At 38.2% G+C, this 18,476-nt stretch overlaps 1 protein-coding gene across 5 annotated transcripts in view; it reads right to left on the bottom strand.

Moving 5' to 3' along the window:
- Positions 1 to 18,476, bottom strand: part of ATF7IP2 (activating transcription factor 7 interacting protein 2) — a 59,947-nt gene that overhangs the window by 19,219 nt on the left and 22,252 nt on the right. For all 5 annotated transcript variants that reach the window (XM_047839266.1, XM_047839269.1, XM_047839267.1 and 2 more), the window contains 4 exons: positions 18,181 to 18,335; positions 1,955 to 2,028; positions 764 to 825; positions 10 to 79 (listed from right to left, as the gene is read on the bottom strand). In XM_047839266.1, the coding sequence (XP_047695222.1) occupies positions 10 to 79; positions 764 to 825; positions 1,955 to 2,028; positions 18,181 to 18,335 (361 nt within the window). The remainder of the gene's footprint in view (positions 1 to 9; positions 80 to 763; positions 826 to 1,954; positions 2,029 to 18,180; positions 18,336 to 18,476) is intronic.

Here is an 18,476-nt window from a genome sequence, read left to right on the forward strand (position 1 = left end):
CTCGTTTACCTGCGTTGCAGTTTGATCGGGCTTCTTTTGTCAGATCGATCACAGAATCAAATTTCTTCTTCTCTGTGGCCTGAAAAGTTGTTGTTAAAGAAACAAGATTTTGCCTCCATAACAGAACATATTTTTTAAAAAATAAAACACAAATTTTAAATTACCATTTAGAAGACAGAACATGCTATAAGTCCTTAAGGTTTAATTTAATTCTACTATGAGAGAGAAGCTCAGGAAATACTACGTGGTTTTTCATAATATGACTAAGCAGAGTCTCAGTTAATTTGGTAAGTAAGTATGGTTTTGAAATATGTTTATCATTAAGTGTTTGCTTTTATTTTTTTTTTTTTAATTTTTTCTCTCTCTTAATGTTTATTTTTGACAGAGAAGAGTGCCTGTGCCTGGGTGCATGAGAATAGGAGGGGCAGAGACAGAAGTAGACAGAGGATCTGATGTGGGCTTTGTGCTGACAGCAGAGAGCCTGATCCCAATGCAGGGCTTGAACTCATGAACTGTGAGATCACAACCTGAGCCAAAGTTGAATGTGTAATCGACTGAGCCACCCAAGTGCCCTGTTTGCTTTTTAATGTTTACGCTAGACTGGACCATGGGTATGCCAACTAGTCAGACATTTATTTCACAGAGAATGAATCTCCCGAAGAATGAATAACAAAACTGAGTCATCCGACATGTAGCGACACTCAAGTTCACAGAACTAACATATTCAAATAAACAGCACTCAGAAACAATATTTATTACCTACCTGAACTTCTGCTTCAGCATTTGGTGGACTGTTAGAATTTCCTGACGTAGGTTTTCCAGTATCTGAAAGACAATTATTAAAATACCAACATTTGACAAGTTTATTAAGCAATTAAATATTTATGAACTTTGTAATATATACAAATGCTAAAACATAATAATGAGGATCCTAATTAACCATTTACCAAGTATGGGTACATAGCCACAAAAAGTAATTCAATGGACATACCTATTCCAAAGACCAAGGAACAGTGCAAACAAACAAAAAATCTAATTTTCGTTCAAAAGATTTTGTTCTTCTGTGACTTTACAACTGTATTAGTGACTCTCTTTTGAAAATCCATCTGTAAATTAATACAGCATTTGAGGAAAGACTTGGAAAGGTGCACATTTTTTATTCACAGTATTTCTAAACTAGACTACTGGAGAGAGCTGAAGAGCATCGATCCAGAACCAGTAGAAAATCTCAGATCAATGCTTAATATCCCTTGTACCTATCTGATTCACAATCTTAACAGTCCAAACCCTGGGGGCAATTCAGGAAATACATAAGTGGAGGCAAAGCTTTCTGAAATCAAGATGCAAATACTCTAAAATAGTAAAACGTGAAGAGGAAATGGATAATTTTGAATGAGAACTTCTAGGCCAACAAGAAAGCCGTTGTAAAAGAGACGAACTTTAGAAATCTTAGGTTAAAGATTTTTACGTAAGTGAAATAAGACAGAAACTCTAAAGAACAACACAGTATTCTCACAGAAACTGAAAGTTAAAACATCAAAGATGCAAAACAACAGCAGACTTTAAATCTTAAGTGGACTGTAAGGTAACTTAAAAGACAAAACAAAAAGACAAACAAAAAACAAATCTGTCCCCCCAACACAGGCCAGAGCAAACATGGAAAAATAATGTATACGAAAGGGTAAGTAGTTTTAAAACTCAAAAAGACATTAAACACAATAAACAAACAAAAGGCCATAAATTGATAAACATGAGTTTAAAAAGAAACCTCAGTTATATCAAGGAATCATTTACTTATTCAGATATTATTAACCACAGACATAAATTAAAACACTTTTGGAACCAGAATTAAAATATTTATTTATTGAAAGATAATATTCAATTCTCTATTAGAAAAAAAACTGATTTGAGATTTTCTAATTTGATAGATGGTATTTTAATCAACTTCAGATACCTGTTGGATTTGATGTAATTGGAGCTGTCAAATTAGGACTTTCCACAGAAATCAACATAACATCATCATTGTTACTAAAATGATAAAGAAAATTAAAAACAAAAATAAACTAAACATGCATTATTAGGCTGAAACATGCAATCAGTGGTTAGAATTCTGACTTAACATTTCATAACTGACACGTTTTAATCTAACAATTGGGGGCAGAGGGAGAGAGATGATAAGTATACAATATACATAAGTGTTCAACACATACAAGTCACTCTAACACGTATACTTGCCTTCATGAAAATTAAAAGTATAACTGAAAGAAACCCATTAAGACACTTAGACTCTTCCAGATACAGGACTATAACAAACAAAGCTATAACAAATTAGTTCTGCCACGATTCTACATTGTATCACTATAGTAGAAATAGTTACCATACATTTACTAAACTAAACAAAGTTGGTAAATGATGCTGATTGCAGTTACAGAATATCCTGAGTCCGAAGATTGTCTTCAGCTCCCATTTGACCCAGACTCCTTTCATGAGTTTATATTATTTTTTAAAGTTTATTTATTTGAGAGAGAGGAAGGAAGAGAGAGAGAGAGAAAGAGAGAGAGAGAGAGAGAGAGAGAGAGAGAGAGAGAATGGGGGAGGAGGAGAGAGTGAGGGAGAGAGAATCCCAAGCAGCCTCTGGGCTGTCAGCAAAGAGCTCAATCTCATGAACCACGAGCTGAAATCAAGAGGTGGATGCTTAACCCACTGAGCCATCCAGGTGGCCTGAAATAAGAGAGGCCTAAACATAATTCCGTCTTTTCTTTTTTTTAAAGTAGGCTCCACCCTGGGCATGGGCTCCCACAGGCCTTAAACTCACAACCCCTGAGATCAAGACCTGAGCTGAGATCAAGAGTCAGACACTCAACCGACTGAGCCACCTAGGTGCCCCTACTACTTTCGTGAGTTTGATATTTAACATCAGAATCTTTAAGAAAATCTTGACAAAAATTTCATTAAGCCCATAAAACTGTTAGATGAATTTTCTATGCACAGAGTTACACCACTTTCTAAATTAAAAAAAAAAAAAAATAATAATGTTTATTTGAGAGAGCCAGAGTGTGAGCAGGGGAGGGGCAAAGAGAGGGAGACACAGAATCCAAAGCAGGCTCCAGGCTCCAAGCTGTCAGCATAGAGCCCAATGTGGGGCTCAAACTCACAAACCGTGAGATCCTCACCAGAGCCAAAGTCAGATGCTTAACTGACTGAGCCACCCAGGCGCCCCTATACCATTTACTTATAGATGTTTTAAATTTGAGCTTTTGTGGGACGCCTGGGTGGCGCAGTCGGTTAAGCGTCCGACTTCAGCCAGGTCATGATCTCGCGGTCCGTGAGTTCGAGCCTCGCGTCGGGCTCTGGGCTGATGGCTCAGAGCCTGGAGCCTGTTTCCTATTCTGTGTCTCCCTCTCTCTCTGCCCCTCCCCCGTTCATGCTCTGTCTCTCTCTGTCCCAAAAATAAATAAACGTTGAAAAAAAATTTTAGAAAAGACTATCTTTTTTCCAACAAATTACCTTGGGAATTTTTGTTGAAAACCACTGGATCATAGGCATATTCTCTAACCTGTCCGCCGATTTGTAGGTCTATCCTAAACACCACCACATAAGTGCTGTCTTAATGACTATAACTTTATAAAAGTCTTTTTTTTTTAATGTTTGTTTATTTTTGAGAGAGGGAGAGAGACAGAGTGTGAGTGGGGGAGGGGCAGAGAGAGAGGGAGACACAGAATCTGAAGCAGGCTCCAGGCTCTGAGCTTTGAGCACAGTGCCCGATGCAAGGCTCAAACTCACAGACCTTGAGATCATGACCTGAGTCGAAGTCGGACACTTAACCGACTGTGCCACCTAAGTGCCCCAACTTTATAAAAGTCTTAAACTTAGGTAGTGTATGTCTTTGAACTTTGTTCTTCTAACACTGCTTTCATCTTCTAGATCTTTTGCACTTTATGTAAGTTTTCAATCAGCCTGTTACTATCTATAAAAAAAAAAAAGGTCACCAGGATTTTGATTGAGACTCCACTAAATGTATAGAACAATTTGGGTGAAGTGACATTAATAATGAATTTTCTGATTTGTAAACATGACATATCTCACCCTATATTTAGGTCTCCTTTAATTTCAGCAATTTCTTGTACTTTTAAAAACTAACAGATGAGTTTTTTAAGAGCAGCTTTAGGTTTATAGCAAAATTAAGTGGAAGTCCAGAGAGTTCCCATGTACTTATTGTCCCTAACCAATCTCCCGCCCACAACTTCCCCATCAAAATCCTATGTCACGGTGGTATGCTTGTTACAGATGATGAACCTATATTGACACATCATTATCATTGTCAAAGTCCACACTCTACAATTGGTTTCACTCTTCGTGAATATTCCATGAGTTCTGACAAATGTAAAATGATATATATCCACCATTATAGAACCATAGACAGTAGTTTCACTGCCCTAAAAGTCCCTGTGCTTCACCTATTCTTTTCTCCTCACTAACTCCCTGGTGGTATTTGATCCTTTTAGTGTCTCCATAGTTTTGTCTCTTCTAGAATGTCATGTAGTTGGCATCACAGTATATACAGCCTTCTCAAATTGACTTCTTTCATTTAGCAATATGCATTTAAGTTTTTTCTGGATCTTTTCATAGTTGGAGAGCTCATTTCTTCTTGAGTATCGTGTAATATTCCATTGTCTTGAATGTATCGGTTTATTTATATAATGAAGGACACCTTGGTTGCTTCCAAGTTTTGGCAGTGACGAATAAAATTACATTTTATATGATTCTATTTTCTTCCCTTTCATAGCCTATCAGTATATACTTCTTTAGATGGTTCCCTTAGAGTCTATATGTTTACAATGAATCCAAGACTACTGGCAAATAACACTATGCTGCTTCACAAGTAGGGCAAGTACCTCCCAACAACAAAATATTCCTAATCTCTCCTGCCTTTGCCTTGTATCATTGCTATCATTCATTTCATTTAAACAAACACACACATACATAAATACACTGTTGCCATTGTTTCCAACAAACTCTTGTCAAATCACTTAGTAAGATGAATAAAAGCTTGCGCTCTACCTTTGCTTATTACGTCTCTGACAATCTTCTTTTCTTTCTGTAGATCTGCTTTTCTGATTTATTTTCCTTCTCTGTAAAGAATTTTTAACATTTCTTGCAAGGCAGGTCTACAGGCAACAAGCACACTAAACTTTTGTTTGTCTGAGAAAGTCTGTATTTCTCCTTTGATACTGAAGGCGAATGTCACAGAGTACAGAATTTTAAGTTGGTGGTTTTTTGTTCTCTCAACATTTCACTCCACCCTCTTTGTGCTTACATCATTTCTAAGGAGAAGTTGGAGGTAATTCTTATCTTTGTTCAACTATGGGTAAGGTGTTTTTTTCCTCTGGCTTTTTTCAAGATTTTATCTTTGATTTTCGGAATTTTAAAAATCGTATGCCCAAATGTAGGTGTTTTGTTTTTTTTTTAAATATTCATCCTGCTTGGTGTTTTCTGAGATTGCTGGTTCTGTGACTTGGTATCTAACATTAATTTGGGAGAAATTCTTCGTCATGATTGCTTAAAATATTACTTTTACTCCTTCTATCAGCCTCCTCCCCTTTTCTATCCTTCTGGTGTTCCCATTATGCTTATGTGCCTTCGTTTGTAGTTGTCCCAACTCCTTGGAGATTTCTGTTGTCTTTTTCTCTTTGCTTTTCTGTTTTCAAGCTTCTATTGTCATTCTCAAGCTGGGTGAAGCTTTCCTCAGGGATGTCCATTCTAATAAGCCCATCAAAGGCATTCTTGTTGCTGTTTTGATCTCCAGCACTTCTTTTTCATAAAATTTCCAGTTCTCTGCTTCCATTATCTACCTGTTCTTGCATTTTTTTCTACTTTTTTCATTAAAGCCCTTAGCAAAGTGGTAATTTTTCAAAATTCCTAGTCTGATAGTTTGAACATTTCTGACTCTGCTTCTGATGCTTGTTTAAGTCTCTTCAAATCGTGTTTCTTGCCTTTTAGTGTGTCTTGTGATATTTTGTTGTTGTTGAAAGGGGGACATGATATACTGGGTGAAAGGAACTATGATAAAAAGGAAGTTGGTAATGCATTAATAAGACGGGGCAGGGAGGGGAAGCTTCTACTGGTCCTGTGATTAGCTCTCAGCTTTTAAGTAAGCCTGTGCCCTTGGAGTGTGGACTTCACTTGACCAGTGCTTCTCAGTCCCCGACACCCTTCAGGCGGGACAGGATGGCTGGAGCAGGTGCAGTTGGGTATTTACTTCCTCCAGATGGAAGGCCAGAGGGAGCAGGAACTGGACATTTCCTTTCCCCTAGGTAGGTTAACTTCTGGTAACAGTTTCTCTCTAGGACAGGCCTTGTCAAGAACAGAGTGCTCTGGTGTATTCTAGAAGCTTCCTTTCATCATCCGCCTCTATAAGCACGAGGGGATTTTTCTCCAGTATTCACCGTAAGGCCCTGGCAAAGCCCCACCTGGAGTTGCTAACTCTTGATTTGTCTACACTGAGCCTCCAGCAATTACAGTTTAGGTCTTCCTACCCTGGGACTGGTTCCCACGGAGTCTTCTGCTCTAGTTCCTGGATGTCGTGATGAATATTTCTGCCTGTTGTCCTCTCCATTGGGGGGCGGGGGGGGACGTTGCTCTGTGACCTTACTTCTTCTCTAGTGCTTCTAAGAAGAGCTGTTGATTTTTTCAATTTGTTCAGCTTTTTACTTGTCGTTAGAAAGGAGTGACGACTCCCTGCATGCTGGATCACAAACCTGGTATCTACTTTGTAGTTTTGAAATTAGGTCTTACAGATATTTTAGTAATCTTAGCCCTATGTATATGTCAAAGAACATTAGTGTAAATAGGATGGATTTTAAATTTGAAATTCCAACTGTCTGTGGCCTGTATGCAGAAACACTGTATTAAACAGGACTTATGTAACACATATACACACATACACACACACACACACCATGTAATATAGAGGAACAGTATACTATATACATGCATATATACCCTATATGGAAACACAGAAAAATACTTTACATTACCCACATATTTACAATATCCAGCACTCTGCATCTCTTTACCTTTGCATAGATTCACATTTCCATCTGGTTTTGTTTTCCTTCTGCCAACAGAACTTCCTTTAACATTTCTTGCAGTGCAGGTCTGCTGATATATTCTCCACCCCCCTATATTCACCTTTTTTTAGTGGGAAAATGTCTGTTTCCCCCTACGTGTCTGAAAGGTATTTTCACAGGAGTGTAAAAATTTTAATGGGTCATTTTTCTTTCAATGCGTTAGAGATGTCCTCATTCCAATGCTTTAGAAATGCCTTCTAGGGGCGCCTGGGTGGCGCAGTCGGTTAAGCATCCGACTTCAGCCAGGTCACGATCTCGCGGTCCGGGAGTTCGAGCCCCGCGTCGGGCTCTGGGCTGATGATGGCTCGGAGCCTGGAGCCTGTTTCCGATTCTGTGTCTCCCTCTCTCTCTGCCCCTCCCCCGTTCATGCTCTGTCTCTCTCTGTCCCAAAAATAAATAAACGTTGAAACAAACAAACAAAAAATTTAGAAATGCCTTCTAGTTTGCATAGTGCACAGCAAGAAGTCTCCTTATCTTATTTTTTTTTTCTTGTTCCTTTCTATGTAATGAGTCTTTTCTCTCTGGCTGCTTTTAAGATCTTGTCACTGGGGCGCCTGGATGGCTCATTCGGTTGAGTGTCCAACTCTTGATTTCAGCTCAAGTCATGATCTTTCAGGTTCCTGGGATCGAGCCCTGTATAGGGCTCTGTGGTGACGGTGCGGAGCCTGCATGGGATTCTCTGTCTCCTCTCTCTGCCCCTCTCTCCGCTTGCATACACCCTCTTTCTCTCTCACACAATAAATAATACACACACACACACACACACACACACACACACACAAGACTGCTTGACACTGTTCCAAAGGTCTCTGATGCTCTGTTCATTTTTTTCTTTTTTAGTCTTTTACCTCCCCATGCTTTTGTTTGAACAGTTTCTATTACTATTCCACTGTTTTTTAAATGAGTAATTATCTCTTCTGTTCTTAATCCTAATCAGTGTACTCTGCATTTACTGTGTTTTTCACCTCTAGAAGTTCAACTTGGGTGTTTTTGTTGTTGTGTTTTACATCCTCCATCTTCCTTTCTATCGTAGGACATGAACGCTATACAGGTTAATAGCTGTTTCATGTTGTGGTTGTCCATCAAACATACTTTTTCCAGGTCTGTTTCTATCATTTCAGTTTTCTCCTTGCTATGAATTATATTTGTGGCTACTTTGCATCCCTGGTAAAGGTGCCAGACATTGTAAAATTTACACTGTTGAGTGAGGGATGACATTTCATTCTTTCAAAGAATGCTGGACTTGATTCCGGCATGGAGTTAAATACTCAGGATTAGTTTCATCCTTGGTGTCCTTTCAGTTTTTTGGGAGTAGGTCCACTGCAGTTTTGAGGATGAAGCCAGCCCCACTATAACATGCCCACCTAAAGACTCTACCTGGTGTTCATACTTTAAGTTTCTTCATTGTAGCCAGAGGGAAAGCAAAATGTTCCTACCCTGTACAATACCCAAGAAATGTTTGGTCTTCTTCTTTGCAATGGTTCTTTTCCCAGCCTCTTGAAGTTTCATCCTTTGCACGTAAAGATCTGTATTCAAACAATAACTCAAGAGGGTCCCTTTGCAAGTCATCAGACTTCTATCTTTACACACTTTCTTTTCATCACTGTTCTGCCTCACAATTCTAGCCAACTCAGACTTCCAAGTCTCTGATCTAAATGTAGCAAGATCTCAGGTGCACCTGGGTGGCTCAGTAGGTTAAACATTGGGTTCTTGGTTTCAGCTCAGGTCATGATCTCACAATCTGTGAACTGAGCCCCATGTTGGGCTCTGTGCTGACAGTGTGGAACCTGCTTGGGATGCTTTCTCTCTCCCCCTCTGTCCCTCCCCTGCTCACTCTCTCTCTCTCTCTCAAAATAGACAATTAACATGTAAAAATAAATAAATAAATGTAGCAAGACCTGTAGGCTGTTTGGGCTCTTCCTGCCCCTGTCTTTCAACCTGCGAAATGCCTCTGGGCAGTAAGCTTGAACACTGTAGGGTGCATTTCAGGTGCTTCCCTTTCCCCAGGGAACCCAGTCTTATGCTCCCTGTCGAACATTTCTGAACACAATTCTTTTTCTTTTTTAGTTTGGTTTTCTATTTGTTGACAACCAAAGAACAATTCCTGTAGTAATTAATACTTCATGGACAGAAGTGAACATTTCCTACATGCTCCCTTTAGTTTTGTGAAATCAACTGGTTTAAATGCACATTTTAAAGCAGATTTAATTCAATAATTTTTCCCAAAATTTATCAATAAGAGAGTCTAATAGCCATCATTTCTAAGTTCAGTAAATAAAAACAAATGTTTAGATCGAAATTTGATCAAGAACATTTTAATCTTCTATCCACTTTTGGTCTCTAACAAAACTGTTTTGTATGTATTTCTTTCTACTAGTGATAGTGATCATATGGTTGAAAGATTGATAACTATATTTATTTTGTTGCTTAACCATAAGCAATTCTTTTCAGATGTTCACTACACCAGAGTCAAAATCTCTTTATCAATCTCAAAATTCTTCATTTAACATTTGTAAAGTATGTCTAGTATTTTTTTTTAAGTTTATTTATTTAGGTAATCTCTATCCCCTTGTTGGGGCTTGAAAACTATAAGTCACATGCTCCTCCAACTGAGCCACCTAGGCAACCCAAATACAGTACAGTGCTATTTTAGGAGTCTAAGAAACCAAGCAGAAGACTTTAAAAGAGTGGAATTTTTGGCTTTTTCACTGGGCTGGGGTGGTAAAGACTGCAATTTGAGACCCACTAAAGTGGAGGGACCTAGTGAATGCTCCAAGCTTTCAGCCAGGAATCCATGGAGGTCTAGGTTTTTTGTTTTGTTTTGTTTTAAGTTTCACATATGTTTGTTCCATACAAAACAAAACAAAACAAAACAAAACAAGAGGGCTATGTCTTAAGAGCCAGAGTGAACGAAAGGTAGAAGGAACCTTGCCACATTCACAACAAGCCTAAATTTATACCATTCTCTGAGGAGCTTAGGTGACCAGGCCCTACTCTGCCAGAGGACAGAATGAACCTTGTGTACAGTATGATATCATTCCAGAGCCTCACCAATTTTTCAGAAATTATCATGTGTGCCAAAAAACAGAATCAAATGACCAGAAACTGACAGAACAGCAATAGCAACAGTTACACAGATGATGTGGATGCTGGAGTTTTAACACAAGGACATTAAAAAAACTATAATTAATACTTTTAAGAATAGGGAGGAAAGACAGAGATATAGTTAAAGCCAGATAGAACATTCATCAGGAAAGCAGAAACTATGCAAAAAAAAGACTACACTGAAACTAACAAGTCAATTCATATAAAGACACTATTAAGAAAGTGGAAGGACTTGGGACTAGAAAAAGGTGTTCATTGTAAACGTATCTGACAAAAAAACGTAAGACAGGCAACTCAAAGGGAAAACATGCAAAAGTCTTAAAGAAACTTCATAAAAGGTATTAGAATGGCTCACAACCATAACATTGTACTTCACTACATTATTAGAAGGAAATATAAATTCAAAACCAATACGTGGTGTCATCAACGTACCAGTGTGGCGAAGCAAAAAAGAGAATATCAAGTGATGGCAAGGATATGGGAGAACAACCACCTCATTATCCTTTCCAATGGAAATACAGCTTTGGTATGATTTCCCTGGTAAAGTGTTTGGTAATATCTATTAAACCTGAAAGTACATATATACTCTAGGACCTACCAATTCCATTTCCAGGCAACAGAAATGTGTGTATGTACGTTCACCAAAACACATGTAAAGGAATGTTCATAACAGCACTACTCATAATTTCCCCAATCTGCAAACAAACCAGGTGCCTGCGAATAAGTAAACTGAGGTATATTCATATGATGAACATTATACAGAAAAGAGAATGAACACATCATTGCTGCTCAGTGGAGCATGGATGAGCCTCACAACATATAATGTTGGACAAAAGAGGCAAGACACCAAAGTGTTCCCTGAGTCTGACTCCATTTCTATAAAGGTGAAAAACAACCAAAAACTTAGGTTAAAAGTTCAGATAGTGTTACTTAGGTTGCTCTGGTAGGAGCAGGATTGGTGATTAGGAGTGAGGCATGAGGCAGAATGGATGGCACTGGTTTGACCCAAGGGATAGTTACAAAATGTTTTTATTTTCTAAGCTATACATTTGCCAAGCTATACATTTATCTTTTGTAGTTTTCAGTGGGCATTGTCAATTAACTTAATTTTTAAAAATTATTTATATAAATGTATGTGTATATATATGCATGTAGAAAAGTGTGTCTGTTTGTGTGTATATAAACTGTTAATACTTACCCTGAGAAGCTAATCTGTGTATCTGCACATTGAAGATTGGAATCCCATGACCATTCAAAGACATGTGACTTTTATAAAACTGTTCTACTGACTGATACCAGTGATGGCTGGTTTTTCTTTTTTTTTTTTTTTTTTAATGTTTCTTTGTTTATTTTTGAGAGAGAGCACAAGTGGGAGAGGAGCATAGAGAGAGGGAGAGAGGGAATCCAAGCAGGCTCCAGCTGAAGAGCGGATTAATAAACTGGAAAATAGGTCAATAGGAAATATCCAGACTGAAGCCTGGAGAACAGAAGACATGGCGGCTACAGAGAACCAACTAATTGAAATACCGGAGGGGAGAAGAGATGGAATGGTGCCAAAGGAATATCTGAAGAGACAATGGCCAAGATTTTTCCAAAGATAGTGGAAGACATAAAGCCAGATTCATGAAAACAGTGAGTCCCAATCGAGATAAATTAAAAACCAAACAAACACTAAACCCAAGCCCCCACAACTAGCATCATAGTGCACCAATGAAAACCAAAGGTAAGTAGGATATCTTAAAAGCAGAAATACAGACACGATCTTTGAAGAAACAACAATCAGACTGAAGCTAACTTTTCAACAGAGATGGTAGAAGTCAGAGGTAAAGACATCTTGAAAGTTCTGAAAGCAAATAACTACCTACAAGTCAATACCTATATTAAAATAGTCTTTAAAAATATAGACAAAATGAGGGCACCCAGGTGGCTCAGTCAGATAAGCATCTGATTTCTGCTCAGTTAAGCATCTGACTTCTGCTCAGGTCTTGATCTCATAATTCATGAGTTCGAGCCCCACATTGGGCTCTGCGCTATGTGGAGTCTGCTTGGGATTCTCTCTTTCTCCCTCTCTGCTCCTCCCCCACTTGCACTCTGTCTCTCTCTCTCAAATAAATAAACTTAAAAAAAAAAAAAGACAGAATGGCATTGTTTCCAAACCAAAAAAACCTGACAAAATTTATCTTGAGCAAAATTAAAAAAAGAAATAACAAAGAACAAAGTTCTTCAGGCAGACGGAAAATTACCGCAGATCAAAAGACAGAAATACAGGAAGAAATGAAGAGCAACAGGAGTGGTAAATATGTGGGTAACTCTGAGTAATGACTGTAACAAAGCAGTGATACCAGGCGCCTGGGTGGCTCAGTCGGTGAAGCATCCGACTTCCCCTCAGGGCATGATCTCACAGTCCATGAGTTTGAGCCCCATGTTGGGCTCTGTGCTGACAGCTCAGAGCCTGGAGCCTGCTTGAGATTCTGTGTCTCCCTTTCTCTCTGCCCCTCCCCTGCTCATGCTCTGCCTCTCTCTGTCTCAAAAATAAATAAAAACATTAAAAAGAAACAACAGTGATACTGTCTTGTGAGATTTAAAATACAGAGGACTTTGAACAACAAGGGTTTGAACTGTGCATGTCCACTTACGGGTGGAAATTTTTTCGATCAATAACGTACAGTACCCCAAGTGTATTTTCTCTTATGATTTTTAATATTTTTTCTCTAGATGGCAGTACTGTAAAAATACAGTATATAATATATAGTACATACAAAATGTTTAATTGTTTAAGTAAGGCTTCCAGTTAACAGTAGGCTATTAGTAGTTAACATTTTGGGGGAGTCAAAAGTTATGTGTGAAGTTTTGTGCGTGGGGTCGACGCCGCATTATTCGAGTGTCAACTGTAATGTAAAATGAAAATGTGTGAAAACACAAAAGATGGAGTGAGAGCAGTAAACGGAGTTACAGGGTTCTAAGGTCAAGCACTGCCTACAAAATGGCAGAGGTAGCAATTCATATGAGATTCTGATTACTAGAGTCAAGGATCCAAATCTGATCTTTAGGGCAATTTCTAAAAGAACAATGAAGATGTGTAATTAACAAGGTAATGGGGAAAGAGGAAAACAAGATTGATTCAAAAGGCTAAAATAGCGACCAACACACACAGACAAGGGAGAAGGAGCATAAAATAGATGGAATGAAAGAGAACAGAAGAAAGACTGTAGTTCTGAACCCACGTATTTCAGTAAGATTACATTAAACATAAATCTAGATTTTCTAATAAATAGGCAACTATTTTCAAATTGGGTTTAAAACACATGTTTAATTTAATAATTAAAAAGCTAGCACCGATGTAACCACCGCTCAGGTAAATATATTTTATATGATCAGCATTTCAGAAACCCATGTGCCTCTATCCTGTATTACAAATCTCCTCCATAAATAGCATTTGTAGTACTAATTTCTTTGTTTTATTCTTTAGGTTCACCATCTAGCCTTGAATTCCTACATAATGTACTTCTATTTTTCTGGCTATTTTTGACATTCATTTGAACAGAATCGAACCATTCAATGTTTTTACGGGAGTAACTCAGTTGCATGTGACTGCAGTTCCTCCGTTTCCACTAACGTACAGAATTCCACTGTGCGGATTTACTGTAATTTATTCACTTCAAGTGTAGACGGGCTTTTTTTTCTTTCTCGTTTTTGACTATTATGGAAAATGCTAATAAATGTTCCTCTGCATATATCCTATTGCACATTTAAAGGGCATGTTTCAAAGGATAGGAATGTGAGGTCAAATGATGGTCAGATCTTCAGTATTCCTAGATAATGCCAAATTTTTTCTAAAGCATTATACCAATTTGCTCTTCTAACAACATTTTAAACAGTCAGTTCCCTTTATTTCAAAGCCTCTCCAATACATCTGGTGTTGTTGGATTTTTCAATGTTTTACTTTTCCTTACCTGATATGAAATGACAGCTCATTGTGGCTTTAATTTGCATTTCCCTGATTACTAATGAAAATGAGCACCTTTTCATATGTTTATTGGTCATTTGGAATTCCTCTTTTGTGAAATACACATACAAGTCTTTTGCCCATTTTCCTTTTGTATTATCTGGCTTTTACTCACTGAAACTCTTTTATATATATACTCTGGGTACTAGTCCTCAATAGGTTCTATGTGCTGCATATGTCTTCTTCACCTTGATGGCTTGTCTTCTCACTAAAATTACAGTGCCTTGAGAGAAGAAGTTTCCAATTTGAATGTGGTAAATCCAAAAAAAAAAAGATTTAATGTGATCAATTTTTTCGCTTATTGCAAAGGTATTTGTGTCTTAAGAAATCTTTCCTTATCTGAAGTTCATGGAGACAGTCTATATTACCTTCTAAAAGCTTTATAATTCTCCTTTCGTTATTTAGTTGCTAATCCACATGAGGATGATTTTTATGTATAGCCTGATAAAGGGATCCAGTTTCTTTCATATTTCCCTCAACAAGAGTAGCAAAGTAACTGCACTATTTACTAAGTCCCTCATGTCCCAGATGATGTGCCATACATTCTCCATCACTGATCACATGTGTGTGTGTGTGTGTGTGTGTGTGTGTGTGTGTGTATACACATAGGTTTCCGGATTCTCCATTTGTCTATCACTCGTATCACATTATCCTCATTATTGCAGTTTAGCAGTGTCCTGACATCTGATGGCAAACTCCTTCCTTTGTGTTTCTCTAGTTGATGGACATCTTGGGTTTCTTAATCTACTGCATTTACGCACACATTTTAGAAATGAAATCATCTTGTCAAGTTCCACAAAATTACACACTGGGGAACTGATTGGAATTGCACTCCATAAATTAATTTGAACAAAAGTGAGAACATTCTATAAATACTGCATTGGGCAACCCATAAACATAGTACATTTCTCCAGTGAATTTTTCTTAAAATCTCTGGAAGTTTTGTTCATTTTCTTCAGTTATTACATGTCTTATTGAATGTATTCCTAGCTTAGCTAATGGCTGTATTTGGTGCTACTGTATTGGTGTGGTATCTTTAAAAAATATCTTATAATTCCCTAATTGTTCGTATCAGGTATACAGGAATATAACTGATTTCTTACACATTTGAGATTGGCAATGTTGCTAACCTCTTAGTAATCCTAATAATGTATCTGTAAGTTATGTTGCATTTCCTACATTATAATCCTACCCTAATCATCCAAGGATAGCAATAATATTTCTTCCTTCTTTTTAAACCCTCTAGATTTTGACTTCTTTTTCTCCCATTAGCCAAGAGATCCAGTAGAAGGTTAAAGTGATGACCGCAGGCATCTTCTATTTTATATCTTAAAGGAAATACTTCCAATATTTCACCATCAGATCTGTTTTAGGGTTTTTGTAGATATTCTTTATCAGATTAAGGATGTTACCTCCCTATTCCAAGTTTGCCAGGAATTTGGTTTTTAATCATCAACAGGTATTTTGTCAAATCCGACCTCTATTGAGTTAACAATGATTCTTGTCCTGGCAAATTACATTCGCTGATTTTTTTTATTGTGGAACCAACCTGGCAGGATTGCTGTGACAAACTCAACTTTTATAAATTATTGGACTCGGCTTACTAGTGTCTTGTTTAGGATATCTGTGTCTGTTTTGTGGGTAAAAGTGGACTGTAGGTTTCCATTTCTGTAAAATGTTAAAATTGACTTTGTATCAGAATTGTGTTAGATTGTAGTATCTAGTCTCATAAAATGAACTCAAGTATTTCCTCTTTTTTTATTCTTTGGAAGAGTTTAACACCGGTGTTGTTTCTTTCTTCGGTGTTTTTAAAACTCACCACTGAATCCATCCATCCAGGTCAAGTTATACACACTTGTTAGCATGGCTGCCTAGGACAAGTTCCATAAATGGCAGATTCTTCATGACAGAGCATAAGGTAGATTGTTCTTATCAGATAAAGCCACAAACAAATTTGCCATATTGGTCTACAAAATGCTATTTTCATGGGGTCTTCACTTTTCAACTTCTATCACTAGCATTTTATTTTTCTTTTTAGTCACTTGATGAGTTTCAGCACACACATTAAGAGGTAGTAACAACAGGGACGCCTGGGTGGCTCAGTCGATTAAGCGGCCGATGTCGGCTCAGGTCATGATCTGGCAGTTTCGTGGGTTCTAGCCCCGTGTGCGGCTCTGTGCACTGACTGTGCAGAGCCTGCTTAGGATCCTCTCTCTTGCTCTCTCTCTCTCTGCCCCTACCCTGCTCACACTCTCTCTCTCAAAATAATTTTTAAAAAATTGAAAAGAAAAAAAGAAGTGGTAACAACAAAGACTCGATGAAACGGGACTCCTGGGGCGCCTGGGTGGCTGAGTCGGTTAAGCGGCCGACTTCGGCTCAGGTCATGATCTTGCGGTCCGTGAGTTCGAGCCCTGCGACGGGCTCTGTGCTGACAGCTCAGAGCCTGGAGCCTGTTTCAGATTCTGTGTCTCCCTCTCTCTCTGACCCTCCCCTGTTCATGCTCTGTCTCTCCCTGTCTCAAAAATAAATAAAAAAAAAAAACGTTAAAAAAAAAAAAAAAGAAATGGGACTCCTGCCTTCATAAACTAAATCAATGCTTTCTTCATAGCAGCTTCCTGGCTCAAAACTAAAATGAATATTAGGAATATTAGGAATGTAAGGGTTTCTTCCGAGGAGTCAAAACTGCATGTAAATTCCCAAATACCAAGAATCTGCTGCAAATGGTGTAGATTTGGGATGCTTCTCCTTCTTTTGCTGCCTCCTTGGGTATGTGCAGTTCTCTGGAGAAACGGTGTTGTTCTTCAAATAATGGCCATCCTTTATTTATTTTTGGTTATATATTTTTCTCTTTTTAAAAGCTGGAGTATAATCTAACATATAAAAGTAAAACCTGAGGACATTTTAAGGAGTTAATGTTAAGAATAAATAAATAGTAGTATAAAGCTCCAAAACTGTTCAAAATCACCAAAGAGAAGAATTCACTAAAATGCCCCTCCCCCCATCATCTATCTAGGCTGGAATCAGTAATCGTCTTTCTTTGTTAAACCTAATGATTTCTTCCCTACCAGCCCCAAATCTTTTAGACAAGATCAGGGGTTCCAGGTCTTGGATGCTTTTCTTTTTTTTAAGTTTATTCATTTTTGAGAGATACAGACAGAGCATGAGCAGGGCAGAGAGAGAGAGAGAGAGAGACAGAGAGACAGAGAGAGAGAGAGACAGAGAGAGAGAGAGACACGGAATCCAAAGCAGGATCCAGGCTCTGAGCTGTCAGTACAGAGCCCGATGCGGGGCTCGAACTCATGAACTGTGAGATCATGACCTGAGCTGAAGTCGGATGCTTAACTGACTGAGCCACCCAGGCTCCCCTTGGATGTTTTTTTTAGACAAGGAAGTTAGTCTGTTCACTCTAATTTGAAGTTGCCATGACACTGCTTTCAACCTCTAAGAAACTAATAATTTCAGGCACTTCTTCTCCACTCTTACTTTGCTAGCCTTAGTCTTCTCTGTAATTTTTGTAAGCCACTGTTTCACAGGACCTTGACTTTTCCGTGTGTAGAAAAAAACCACAGGAGTGATCAAGTGACCACACTGGTCCCCATACCAAAGCTGGAACACAGCATAATGGAAAACCCAATCCCCTAGTCAATTCTAAACTTGACTTAGTATTGTTTTTCTTTTTAAGTAAACCCTACTCCCAATGTGGAACTCGAACCCACTACCCAGCGATCAAAAGTCACATGTTCTACCGACTGAGCCATTCAGGTGCCCATATTTAGTAAAAACCACCATGTAAAACAACGATAAAAGTTCTGGATAACCAATTCCATTCCTTCACAACAGACAAGAATGAATGTGAACATTTAAGCTGTTCTACGCTTGAGAAACATAGGTTTACAAGCATCTACTTAGTTAAGTATGCATTTTTATAGAAACGCCTACCTTTCAGAAACAGCATCATGTTTCCTTGATAAATTAATCTTTTCACTCGCATTTTGTGAAGGGTTAGCAGATTCAGAGTTCACCGAAGTCTTTCTTTTATCTGGACTACTGACTGACTCTGGGCTCTTATCCAAATACGTCTCTGAATTTGTAACCTGTTAATTGGGTGAGGGGAAAGCACTGAAAGGGAGTGGAGTGTTACCACTTATATTCTTCCACACACAACTACTAGGTAAACTTTCACCTGGAAAATGTTCTCAAGATATTCCCGAATACATATGGCAAAACATACGTTA

The sequence above is a fragment of the Prionailurus viverrinus genome, chromosome E3, assembly GCF_022837055.1.
Source record: "Prionailurus viverrinus isolate Anna chromosome E3, UM_Priviv_1.0, whole genome shotgun sequence".
In the NCBI taxonomy this organism is placed as follows: domain Eukaryota; kingdom Metazoa; phylum Chordata; class Mammalia; order Carnivora; family Felidae; genus Prionailurus; species Prionailurus viverrinus.